Here is a 13,663-nt window from a genome sequence, read left to right as displayed (position 1 = left end):
ACACATGGGTATATGCAATAATCAACATTATATAGCTTAAATTTAAGGCTGTGGAATGGAAATGCTTGAGATAATGTGAAATTAAAGCATTGAAATGATGTGAAAATCTGTTTCATTCCCTACAGATATTATTCCCCTGTTGTGAAATAAAGAATGACAAAAAACAATGGCTGGATATTATGCTCATATCTTACGTGTTCATTAAAATGACAGTTAATCCCTTCAGAAGATATATCTTTCACTGCATTTATTACAGCTGATTAAGGAAAAACTATTTATGCCAAAAATCACGTGGTGGTCACTCAACTATTTTGTAAACAACAAATTACAGCTGCTGTAGAAATACCCCCTTATTTTCCACAGTTCTTTTTAAAGAATATATTGAATGTAGGTAACAGACTATCAGCCTAGGAGGAATTGTGGATATGCTTTTGGGGATTGCAGTCCTGTTTACTTTCTTATGATTTAGAAAAGGTTGAGAACCAAAAATGTATTGTAACAATCTTTATGCCTACTGCTATGTTATTAAAACTCTATATCAGTAGCAATAATAAGGTCTGAAACTGGTTTCATTTACCAACTTAATTGGAATTATTCCTGAATCAGTCTGAATGGCATAATTACTATCAGAATCTAGCCTGTGTTGTTTTTTTTAAGTAAGACAATTTTGCTAAAGCCCTAAAGTGAATGGAGACCAACCAAGAAAAACAATATTTTCTTCAAAAAGCGAGCACTTGAAAAAACTTATGTTGTAGCTCTTCTATCTCTGCTGTTACAGAGGAGCAGTAGATGGAGGTATCAGAGATGTTCCCAAGTTTACAATATCAATTCAATTATGTCAGTGTAACAAAATCAGCATACTGTTATCTCTTAACATGAGGACTCATCTCCCATCAAATGTTTTATTTCTGTGCTTTTTAAAATAACAAATAATGATTTTCATTTCCAAAGCAATGTGTAATTCTGCAGTGTTCATGGATTTATTTATCTCTAAGAGTGCTGACTTGTTTCAGTTGTGTTGTTCTCATCTCATCTGATTGTGTCATTGTAGTCAGATACTTGCCATATAGCTTAGTTCAGCAAAACTGCTCCTAGCTACCCTGAAATGTTTTTTTATTATTCTAGTGAATGTAACCACAGCCCTAAAAATGCTTCTCCTCATAATTCTGTAAATATAATACAGCAACTCTGTGAATACAGATTTTCTTAGAGATATAAGCTTATCTGCAAAACTATGAGAATCACATTACAGAATGTGAAAAAAACCCGATGTTTATATATAGGAAAATGAAATTGCAAAGTTATTCTGTAAGTCCATCACTTCTTTATGAATCGTTAAAATGAAATTTTTGCTTAATATTCTTAGTTACATTTTTGTGTAATTATAGGACAATAATATTTTGTTATGCAGTCAAAGTTCTTAAGAAAATTTTATGTCAATGGAAAGAATGGATTTTTTGGGGTCATTTAAAAAGTTGTGAGCAGGAGAAATGGAAAGGAACATGACACGGTATCTATTACATTAGTTTAAAAGAACAAATAATAGTTATTTAAGTGAGTCCCAGGAATTTTTGCAGTTAAAATTTTTACTCCAGAATGTATTCAATATCTTCATTGAATCAATTAAAATGTTCAGGAGGCCAGGGCTAGACAAAGTAGTACTCCACTCTTCAGTAACTGCGCTGGAACAGATTTTGCAATAGACAAGAAGTTACTTATCAATGACTTACATTTCTGTGGCTGATAACCTAGCACATCCTGTACAGTTGGAGATATGCTTCATTTTGTAAGACATGAGATAGAGTAGACAAAGGTTGTATTTTATTTAGACAGGTAAAAACATTTACCTGCCTAGTGTCCCTCTTTCAATGTAAAATATCAGGATCCTATGCAGTTTATATTGTCATATAGAAAATCACTTATTTTTGCTGGTCTCTTCCTTAAGGGCCATCTGTTCTTTACTTTGTGGTTTCCTCCAGATACTCTGCTTTTCCTGTATGTGATCTTTCAATAGTGCTGCTTCACATATGGTTTCTGGAGTGTATTATTGAATTCATAGAGCAACCGATGTGCAACCCATCTGACAATCACAGAATCATAAATCTAAACTCTCCATTCTCCTGTTCCATTCCAAATAGTTTTGCTGCACCTTCCTTTAATCAGATATTCAAGAGGCATACAGGAATGACTATATGTACATTTATATACATATATCCAGATACAGAATACCAGGAAACAATAAGATATTTTACTGTAATTAAAATAACTAAGAAAAGATGTTTTTAACTTTTTAAATAGAAAGTTCGCATAGTTTTGGGAAAGTATGGACAACATTTAATGAATCTTTATGCCTTAGAGGGCTAAGTATCTTCCTGAGCATCTGTACTAATGGCTTCACTGGAATAATTTATTTCTTTACAGTTTGGCTTAAGGTAGAGAAGTACAAAATTGTCATTCCTTATGGATAGTTAGGACAGATAGATAAATTACTCACCCTTGTCCTCCTGCTAGAAGTGATCAGCCTTGCATGAGATGCAGTAACCATGTACACTCAAGAAAAAATGAAATAAGGTCATTCAAGACTTTTCATTTTGTGTTGGAACGAAATACGAGGACTGACCTGCTCAGTTGGTTATTTACTGCATCTCAGCTGTGTGTAGCAGCTTCTAGCTGAGGGTAGATAACTTTCAAATATGCTGGCTGGATCTTTTGTGATCAGATAAATGTATCATGAACATTCTTACGGATATATCCAGAAGCAGAAATTTAGGCAGATAATATGAGGCAGTCTTTTTTTTGAGGACAGCATTTTTCAGCTACAGCTGATCCAGGTTAAGAACCTACAGCCTCCATTTGTTGCCTGACAGCCAATCTCACCCTTTCCCATAGCCAGATATTACCAGTCCTTGTGATTGCTGGTGTAAACTCTATGTAGAAAAGCAGTAAAGCAATAATGTTCTGTCAGAATAATTCAAATCAAAACACTAATGACATAGATAAATTCTTTACATGAAACTAGACCATTTTAACAGAACAGGGTTAGGGAGCTACTACATATGCATCAGATAAAGGTGGTAAAATCCCTGTAGGAGATCTAATCTAGATCAGCTACCACTGGAACAATAAGTCTTTCTGTGTCATCAGACACAGACTTTAGGAAGTATACTCAAGTAGCATTGAGGATTTGCATTTTAGAATTTGACTTCTAATGAGCCACTGAGGCGCTTAAGTCCTGAAATATCTTTGATGATCCAGGTGAGCCTTCCTGAAGAACATTCCTACAGCCCCGACATCCATGCAGCAGACTAAAGAATAGATTCTTTACCTCAGCCCTGCAGTCACCCATAGTCCACCAAAAGGCAGGATGAGGTTAATTGTTCTAAATTTCTGAAAAGTATATGAGGCCAAACCCTATGGAATTAGGAGGACCATTAATTTCTGTTTAAGATAATGGGAACAGAATATATTCAGCATCCTGAAAAACAGGGAGGTAAACTTATTTGTAGCATCGAAACAAGATTTATAGTATTTCAGATCCAGTGTCATCTGTATTATATTTCAGCTTTACCATTTCTAGTCAGTTAATATATTGAATGTAGTCATACAAGCAAATTAATAACCTAGAAGACAAATTAAGCAAGTGAGGTAGATTTAATACTAATTCTGATTTTCAGCTATTTTTAAGTGATCATCTGTGGCGCATAGCTATGCACAGTTAGCAGTATCAAATCATGTAACCTAAAACATGTTTCTGCTGCAGGTCATGGGATAACAGCAGTGAAGGAAAAAGCAGGAACTACCCTAAGAATTCATAATGCAACTCCAGCATCTTCGGAAGCAGCAGATCCTCCTGCAGCTGAAACCTCAGTTACACGTAAGTTCAAGTTCACTGAAATTAGAGCTTTTTGACACTGCCAAATTGATACAATTTACAAAATTCTAAGTTTTTGACTGCAGAATCCAGCTTACTGTAATTTGTGACTTGTAGACGTGAAAGTACACTATAGCTTGCTCTTTCTTGTCAGAAGCAGAAGATTCTCCAGACCAAAGCACTTCCGCAGATATTCTCTCTTCTCCTTCATCTGGATCTCGTGGGATGTTGTCAGCAATCAGTAATGTTGTGCACAACACAGTGAGTCATTTCAGTGGGCCCCTCTTCTCTAGTTCTTCTTCTGTGTTCTTAGGTGCAACTTCATGTCAGCTTTGTTGGGTCACAGGTTTTTGTAAGAACAGTTCTGTTGTAGGTCTGTTTAAAGTGTCTTTTCCATGCCAAAATAATTGGCTCAAATTAAAAAAAAAGTCAAATTACTGATTTTAAATAAACATTTGAAGGCAGTTTTAGCTGAAAAATACAGTCGTCTTCTAAACTGTATACAATTCTACAGATTCTTGGGAAATCTTTTTATAGTCGTAATACCATCATCTGATTTTTGCTGTTAAGTCCTTCCAGATAAAGTATAATGAGAAGATTTGTTATTATTTTTGAAGACAGATAAAATAAGAAGATAATCCATTTGTTTACTTTAAGTTTTTTGCTAAACTACCCCACTTCTATATTGTTATTCCCTAGTCATTATCTTTACGTCTTTTTCTAGTCTCTCATTTCATATTGGCTCTCCCAAAAAGTCGTCTGATTGCAGACTCAATGAGGTAAAATCTTTTCTCCACCCTTTGTTCCTGTTATATTTTCTATATATTCTCCACATGTTCTCCATATATTTTCTGTGTTGCATTTCATTCTTTTTCTCTTCCTTGGTGTTTCAGCTTTTGCAAAATCCTGTATTTGTTTCATTATGTTTCCTAATCAATTTTCATGTCATCTTCTTCACCAACAGTGTTTGCACATTATTGTCACAGCAGATGTTTTTCCCTGAGGTTGTATGGTGTTTAGCATGAAATTCTGGAACATTTTAAGCATCAGCTAAAAAAGGGGATGACCAAGTCCCCATTGAGCCTATCTTATGAAATGGTAGTTCTTTTTCAGTGCATATCGAGTTCACTCTGAGCATCTCATTATTCTGATATCAAACATTTTGGGAGCAAGGGAAGACTCCTATAGACAGTCCCTAACAGAGAGTTGCTACAGGATCTGTAGGATCATAGGGCTTGCAAGAGCTGGGCATCAGTAAGATTACCTGACCACTGTATAGGTATGATTTTCAAATAAGAGAAATTTCCTCATATGCAGACCTAGAGAGACTGTTATACCATTATACTATTACTATACTATTACTATATTGTACTATTATACTATTGCTATACTATACTATACTATACTATACTATGTGTCGAATGTCACCAAAGAACAACTTAGGGTCTTAGTGGTCATGTGGCAACTCTTGCCTCTAACTAAAAAGTTTCCTGTAGTGCTTCAATCCTAAGAACTGCATTGCCATCTGAGACTTCTGCAAGCATTTTCCATTATATATCAGATTATATTGGCATGTGAGTATCTGTCAGATGCAGAATCCAGATTGGAATAGAAATCATTAGCCAGTGAAAGTTATTCTTCAGCATAGCTGAAAAATTGTGTGTGATGATAGTAAGAAGGCACAAAACAAACAAATGCATTTCTATAGACAGCTCCAGAGTTACGACAGCTTTCAAAATTTTAGAAGTGCAGGTCCAGTGCAAGTCTTTTTATTAATTACAAATATTTGTATAGTTCATTTTCCTCTTTTTGCAAATGTATTCAAAACAAAGTAACATGATTTTATGAACACAAATTCTACTGTTAGTTAAAGCAGAGAAAGCATAAAGAGGTGAATGTTCAAGGACAGTGTCAGCAAAAACAATACTGTTCACAGTTTCATATTAACATAAAGTAGAAAGTAAATAACCACATTGCATTATTTTATACAGGGGAAAAGTGTATTATCTGGAGGCTTAGATGCTTTGGAATTTATTGGGAAGACAACCATGAATGTCCTTGCAGAAAGCGATCCTGGATTTAAGAGAACCAAAACACTGATGGCAAGAACAGTTTCCTTATCTCAGGTCAGATTTATTTAAATATGGTTCTGTCAATTCAGGTTCAAATTCTTTTTTCAGAATTTTATATGCCTCAAGGAGAGACTTAAATTTATTGCGGTAGATCATGGCTAGGTATTTGGAAATAAATATTACGTTTACATTTGTTCCACTTTCTTTTTCTTCACAGAACCACAAAATACCATGTTTTGCAAAATCATCCTTTCTGCATAATCCCATGTACAATAGCTCATTTGTATAAGGTAGTACAGGGTGATAAATCATTATACTCTGGAGAGACATTCAAATTGTTAGTGTTTTTGTAACAGCTGTAGATAGATACCCTCCAGCACTAACACCACTGTACTTGCCTTGGAAACGAGTAATACTGGAATATGGCATATGTTTCATTAGAAATTAAAGCTCTGAAAAGTGAAATCTTATGTTCATATGAACTAATGGTACCCTTACATAGGAGTCAAGTCATGACTCACATCTTTAAAAGTTCAGAGATATGGTAATAATAGAGCAGAAGTATAATTGCTGCTAGTACAAAATTACTTTAGCTCTCCAGACACAGGTGGGAGGGAGGCTGTGGAAAGTGATGGACATTGAAAGAAATTTTCAGTGCTGCTACGTGTTTACCTCATTGTAGAAAGGAGTGAAGTTCTTTTTTTTTTAATGTGGTGTTCCATCTTTAGTACTGGTCATTGTAGGTGGAAACAGATTGATATAGTAGGCCAAAAGTGCAGCAATTATTGCAAAGACTATTAATATAACTGTATACCTTATATATGTCTATTGCAGGAGCACTATGTTTTAAACAGTCATCACTGATAAAGTGGAAATACATGCAGAGATAACACTTTACAATCTCAGTATCCCAGCTGAAGTCTGCCCTGAGACATAGTTCAGACTGTACATGCCTCATGCTGCAGTGTTAGCCATTGTACTAAGGCTTAAGCTTGTGGAATATATTTTGGGGAAAGCATCCCAAGGCACTTCACACTGTAATAATATTAGATTTGCAGTAATGAAAGGGACTGCGGCATGTAATAGAGACTCAAAATTTTGATCTATCTGAACATTTTTGCCATGGAAAAAGCCATCCAAATTGTAGGATTCATGTCTTCAAATAAAAGTCTGTTTATGCAGGCGTATTTGACACTGTAAGTGAAATGCTGGCTCTGTATAAATGAATGAGATTTTATTGTTGACTTCATTGGGACAGCAGTCTGGCTGCATTTTTTTAAATTTCAACATTTGAAAAGGTGTAAACACATAAAAATTAGAGACAAGTGGAATCTTCAAATTATTTAAAATAAAGAATGATTAAAATAAGCAAGATGCTGTCTATATGGGACAAAACTTTCAGAAACAACAAAATTTAACAGTATAAATGATCAAGTTCAAGCTATGCCCAATGCTCTGTAATTTGCTACTGTAGCTTTATACCTGTAGTAACTAAGCTGGGTTTTGGCTTTGAACTGGCCTGTATAGCAGTCTGAGCTATTCCACTGACCATATAGGTAGCCTAGGGAAGTTAAGCCCACTGGATTAAAGTGAGCCGTTGCAAATACCTTCCTAAATAATGTGCTTGAATCTGCATATAAAATATGTGGCAGGAAGTGATATAAATCAGTTCTCATGGGTGTCATAACACAGTGCCTTCCTTTTAGCTGATTTGTGCATAACATTTTGAATGTTCTTTTGAAAGTGGGCGACTTAGAAAAATCTGTCATCATAAGTCTTTTGCATCAATGAGTAACAAGATAATATCATAGAAATTTTGAAAGAGGGAATAGTGCAAGTGATGAGAGCTTGCCTGATATTAGAGGTTTATGTGCACCTTAAAGTGCAGTTCAGGATGTATTTACCAGTCTTCCAACAGCAAATTTGTCCAAGAGCCCATTCCTTTCTGGCAAGTCTGCTGTATAAGATCACTCCAAAATATCTCCAAGTATATGGACTATAGTTCTGACCCATCTTTTGTGGAAGACCTACCCTTATTAGGCAGATCTCTTTTGTCAGTCCTGTTACCATGTAAAAATGGTTTTGCTATCTGTTAAAAATATTTTAGGAGTCATGGAAATAATATTCTTCCAATTTTGTGGTCTGTGGAATGGATTGCATGACTCCTTAAGGCTGTGTATGAAATTGTCCTCTTATTTTTCTTGCATTGTAATTGGTAGCTAAATTTATGAGATGTTCTCCATAGCTGACATTGTTTTTGAGAGTATAAGCAAGAATATTTGTTTGTTTATTGTTTTTTCCAAAAAGATAGCAATTACCACTGGGACAGACACACTTAGAATGCTACTTAAGTATTTTGTTAGAGAATTTTATCTAAAAATTATTAGGTATTTCAGAGAGACTAAAATTTCAGCTCTGCAGGTGTGATATAGTTCCAAGTTTTATTACTACTTACTTGACATGAAGAAGCAGAGAGTAATAAAATCTGTCATGCCTACAGCACCACCAATAAAATAACAGGAATGATGTATATTTTTGCAGCTGTTGCGAGAAGCTAAAGAAAAAGAGAAGCAGAGACTGGCCCAGCAAGTTACAGTTGAGAGAACAGCACATTATGGACTGCTTTTTGATGAGTTCCAAGGTTTGTCCCATCTCGAAGCTCTAGAAATCCTGTCAAATGAAAGTGAAGCCCAGGTACAGTATATAGACAGCATAAATCATGATGTTTGGTAAAAAATTGTTCTTAATAGTAATCTCCCTGCACAGCTGCATTTGAAACCAATAGAAGGTTTTCCATCAACATCAGAGAAAGCTGAAGCAGTTGGTCCCAATGGCCAGTCCTTGGCTTCAGGAAGTCAATCTCGATACACCTAGTATTTAGCTCAAAAATTAGCTCAAAAGAAACAAAGAAAATCACCATTAAAAGTTATTTTTGTCAAGACCATATACATTCTGTATTTTTTGGCTCATGACACAATGCAGAAGTCTTTTCAGAATTTGTAGGAAGGTTTAAGTCTTTTCTTTTTGTGCAAGGCACTAATACCTACATTCAAGAATTCCAGACCTGCTACACCTGGAGACTAGTGAATTAAAATGGATTCCAGACTACTTACTCAATTTCTAACTCTTCTTTATTGGGGTATTTTTTAAATTTACATAAGACTATCCCAAGACATAATTACTGAAAGTATACAAATGCTATACATCTCTCAGAAGAACATGCTAAAGTTACTATATATGATTATATGTATATATTTTAATCTCAGCTGTCAACTTATTGGCTGTGCTAAACAGTAGGTCAGTAGAACCTTTCCAAATTCCCAGAAGCAGTATTTTGTACTGAAACATTTTTCTAAACACATTTCTTAAATAATATTTTTCTTCTTCCTTTTTTTCTTTTTTTGTAATTATCACTCCTTGCCCTCTGGGTTATTAAAAATAACCACCTTATTTTTCTTAGTGTTTTATTATCTGTCACAAATAATCAAGACTCGTTTTGATATCAAGTATCTACCTTCTGTCCATGTAGTTTTTGTTTTTTGCAGTTATGTCTAAGTACAAAATTATAAGCTCAAAACCTACGTGTAAGGTTCAAAGGCCTGCCTTCCAAAAAAAAAAAAAAGAAAAGAAAGAAAGAAAGAAAACTGAAAGAAACCTACAAAACAGGAAAGAAATAAATAGAAAAAGCAAATTCAGGTTAATTGCATCTGTCAATGCTACCCTGCTTTTACCCAGAGATACCACAAGGTAAGACTTTGTGCAGGAGGTCGCTGATGTGCTACATGTCATGTCCTAGATGGCCTCCAAGTAACTGTTTCATAGTGCTACAGTATCAGCAGGCTAGAAGAAGACAAAAGCACACAGGACTGAATGCCAGTACCTGCATCAACGGGTCCAATTCCATGCAGTAGCATTGATACATACTTCTAAAAGGTTCACAGAACCTGTACTCCGAGTACCATCCACATACACAAAATACATCTAGTACTATAAGCTTGAGACTTATGCTAACAGACCAAAAGCCACTCTGATGTGCCACAGAAAGAAAGCAAGGGAGACTGAAGAGGTTGCTAGTGTCTTAAGTCTTTTTAATAGCATAGATTATTTAATTATTTTTATTTAAATTATTTTTATTAATTATTTTTATTATTTTATTTTTAATTTAAATTATTTTTTATTTTAGAAATTTTCATTTTAAAAGTTCGCAATTAATCCTATGAAATGGATAATGCTATAGAGGAGGGTAAAACAAACCCCACAGCAGTTCTTCTCTGTCTGAGTTGGGACTCTCAAATCTAATTTGCCCTTCAACTTTGAGCGTATGAGCTGAACACACCAAGGAGGCACGTAAGAGAATATAATGTCACAAAAAATATCTTGTCTCTTTCCAGTCTCTAACTGTGCCAGTCTGCACTTCTTTCAAGGAAAGTAAAACCCTCAAAACAAACCTAAAAGTAGAATTTTGTATTGAGCAGAAAAAAGACATTTCTCTTGACTTCCATGGGCAGCCAGAGAATGCAAGCAGTGATTCAAAGAATCTGTTTCCATTCCTCTTGGATACCATCCTATTAGATATGAAGGGACTCATACTAGATATCTGAGACACCCAAGGATGTCTCAGAGATCTGTCATTATATTCTTCAGAGCAGGGAGACTGGTAGGCTATCTGTAATTTTTGTGGTATTTTGAAGGGAGAAGAAACAGGGTTATTGTCCCAGCTCCTCCGTGATTGCTCAGGCTAAGCATGAATTCTGCCTGTGCTCTTCTTGCCTGCTGTCCTCATTCAAGCAGTCCCAAAATACTTATGGTTTACAATTAGACCCAAGATTTATAATCTAAAATAAGAGTTCTGGGAGAAGATAGAGACTTGAAGAACTTGCAAGACTTGTGTAATTTTTGCAGTGCTCATCAGATTTTGTTGAGTACTAAAAAAGTGTCATAACAACATGAGTTGGAAGGTTAGAAATAAGATTTGAGCATCTAATGTTAGTTTCTATCTCTTGGTCTATTTTGGTACAGGCTCAAAATTAGCAATGTAAGAAAGGCTCTGTTTCGATTAGGAGTGCTCACTATGCTTACTTTCACAGATTCAGTCATATTTAGCAACACTGGATGGAGAGAAGTTGGAGACTGTGAAAAATGAGTTAACTGATATAAAAGAGATTTTCGTTCCAAAGGAGTCAGATGATGAAGTGGTGAAGGAACAAAAAGGTAATTAGAAATACAGAGATTTAACCATTTGAGGGCTTGTTAATTCTGCAAATAGTAATTCAAAAGAATACAATCCAACTACATTTTAGTTTATATTATTCTCGTACTCTTCATAAAGAAGTAACTAAAAGGAATACTCTAGAAGTTCTAGAAGTTGGTTAGTGCTTAATTTTGGATTTGTGTCACAACTGAAGTGTGGGATAAAAAATACAGGAAGTGTTGCATTGTTTTGCTATATCATCAGTGAAAGCAAAACAAAAATTAAAAGGAAAAACAATAGCCTTTTGGATGACTGAGGTTTCTTATAAAATCTGTTTATAGAATTGTTTAACCTGAAAGTTTAGGAGTGTTTAGCAGTGCTTTTCTGTTTTAGCAACTTGATCCTCACATTGCATCCTCCACTTTATGATCGTTAAAAGGTTAGAGTATAGCAAAGAGACTTAAAAAACCCTGAACTTCTTGAAGGAAAGGCACTTTGAAACATAATGGCAAAGCTGCCTTCTAGATATTGCTTGTCAAATTATGGCATATGGAGAGTGAGAAAGAGGTTAAAATAGCAAAAACATGCCATAACTGAGTCATATTGCACATCATTGAAGAGGCTGGGAGCAGCATGGTGGTCAATAAATCAGCTAACAAAAGTTACCGTAAAATAGGAAGGTCGCTTTTTTTAGGGGCAAAATAGGCCTCTTCAATAGACTTAGGGTTTTGGCCTCCCCAGAACAAGCTGGGATCAAAAAGGTAAGACATTAGCTTAAAGCTACCATAACCCGTTTCTCTAGGCCTGTGAGATCTATGCCAACCTCTTCTAGCTAGTAGAAAGAATCCCCTTGATTTGACTGAAGATTGGCTCATGCCATTAAACACTATACTCAGAAACTTTAATATTATTTCCTTCACATCATCTAGCTCTATTCTCAGGGATGCTTGTCTGTACAACCTACATCTTTCAAGATGGTGAGGTAACCTTCAGAAAAGTTAGTTTTCTTGTAAACATCCACATGTTCTAACTGAAAATTCTTTTCCACTCAGACTATGTTTTTTCTAGTAGTGTTTACTGAGTATGCCTTATGTCTGTCACAGGTGGTTTGCTGTTTCTTCTTGGGGACAGCAAGTGTTCAGTGTAAGGTCTTAGTATGGTAGAGTTTTGGTTTTGTGCTGTTTTTTTCCCCCTCATTACTCTTTACAAGCCCACATCCTACTGTGGTTTTGTAAGAAACAGAAGTCAAAAAAATGTACTGTATATTTAGAAATGAAGATTCATGAGATGTTTGTCACTCCTTAATTTATGTGGAAAATAGTTCCTTGCTTCGAAACCAGCCCCCAAGAAAAGCTCCGTTTCTTGCATGAATGATGTGCAGTGAAGCAGAGCTGCTGATCACTGTCCTTATCTTGAAACACTAACTGGCCTTTTAAATATGCTGAGACCAAGGCAATGAGCACTTGAAGAAAAGGACAAAATCAGAGTGCTTCAGGCTTTCTCCTGAAAAAGCAAATCAGTCAGAAGTGAAATGTATCCTCCTCTCTATGGCAGCAGAAATAATAACCACACACAAATCCTATCAACCTTATAGTTGGATGGGTCTTACTTTAGGTTGCAGTTCAAAGTGACTCATATCCTTTAGTGGGATCAGGCTCAAAATCTATCAGTATTTGGACTACCAATAAATTTCATACATTAGTAATTCTGTTGGATTAATTTTGGTTCCACTGGAGGATAGAAAAAGAAAGGTTAAGCACTTTTCAAAGTAGCTTTCTGTTAGGACTGAGCTGACAATTCTGTCATGAGGCTTCTAACCTGGGACATGTGTCCTTTACTTCTTTCTTCTGCCTCTCACACACAACCCACAGTACATGCATCACTGCAGGGAGACTGCTCTTAACACTGTACGATGTTTCGACATGTCCCCTCTGGACAATGTCCTAGTGTGGGTACCTTTCCCAGTCACAAAAAATGTATTAACTTCACTAAAATATATCAGAGTGAGTGAAGACTTCTTATGATCCCCATAAGATCACCAGAGACAAGAAAAAGAGGCCTTCTCCTGAATTTGTTAATGCACAGTGTATTAAGTGTTTTTATTAAGGTGGCAAATGCATAAAAGCCTGTAAAACTTAAAGAAGTCCATTGATAGGCCTTTAAATGGCAGTTCTGTCATTTTTAGATAAATACAATATTCAGCACCTTTACATGTAATGCTACATGCAGTTTGCATATCTGTTTGTCCTGCTAGAGCGCAGTTTAATAAAACTCTTTCATCTTTCATTCAGACTTTGGTTTGCTAATGTTTCCATAATTTAAAATGGGTTCCAGTGGCTCTCTATTGACTACTCTTAGTGTTTTGGTCTTACTTTACAAATAAGTTTAGCTTTTTGGAGTGCATTGATATGTATCTTCCTGGGAGTACACTTGATCTTTAAGGATTTAGGCTTGTTGTTTTTTTTTAACTAGCACTCTTTACCTGAAATGACTTCATTGGGCCTTAGGCATATTTCTGTGGCATAAGCT

General features: G+C 35.5%; 1 protein-coding gene across 6 annotated transcripts in view; it reads left to right on the top strand.

The window, feature by feature from the left end:
- Positions 1 to 13,663, top strand: part of FAM114A1 (family with sequence similarity 114 member A1) — a 37,374-nt gene that overhangs the window by 10,078 nt on the left and 13,633 nt on the right. For 3 of the 6 annotated variants that reach the window (XM_026093639.2, XM_064511291.1, XM_026093638.2), the window contains 5 exons: positions 3,761 to 3,874; positions 4,026 to 4,132; positions 5,863 to 5,997; positions 8,485 to 8,637; positions 11,031 to 11,154. In XM_026093639.2, coding sequence (XP_025949424.1) covers positions 3,761 to 3,874; positions 4,026 to 4,132; positions 5,863 to 5,997; positions 8,485 to 8,637; positions 11,031 to 11,154 — 633 coding nt within the window. Of the gene's footprint in view, positions 1 to 3,760; positions 3,875 to 4,025; positions 4,133 to 4,595; positions 4,651 to 5,862; positions 5,998 to 8,484; positions 8,638 to 11,030; positions 11,155 to 13,663 lie in introns of all 6 variants that reach the window. The other 3 variants (XM_064511294.1, XM_064511293.1, XM_064511292.1) reach the window with 3 other exon arrangements.

The sequence above is a fragment of the Dromaius novaehollandiae genome, chromosome 4 (assembly GCF_036370855.1).
Source record: "Dromaius novaehollandiae isolate bDroNov1 chromosome 4, bDroNov1.hap1, whole genome shotgun sequence".
NCBI lineage: Eukaryota > Metazoa > Chordata > Aves > Casuariiformes > Dromaiidae > Dromaius > Dromaius novaehollandiae.
This window is presented reverse-complemented; position numbering and strand designations above follow the sequence as displayed.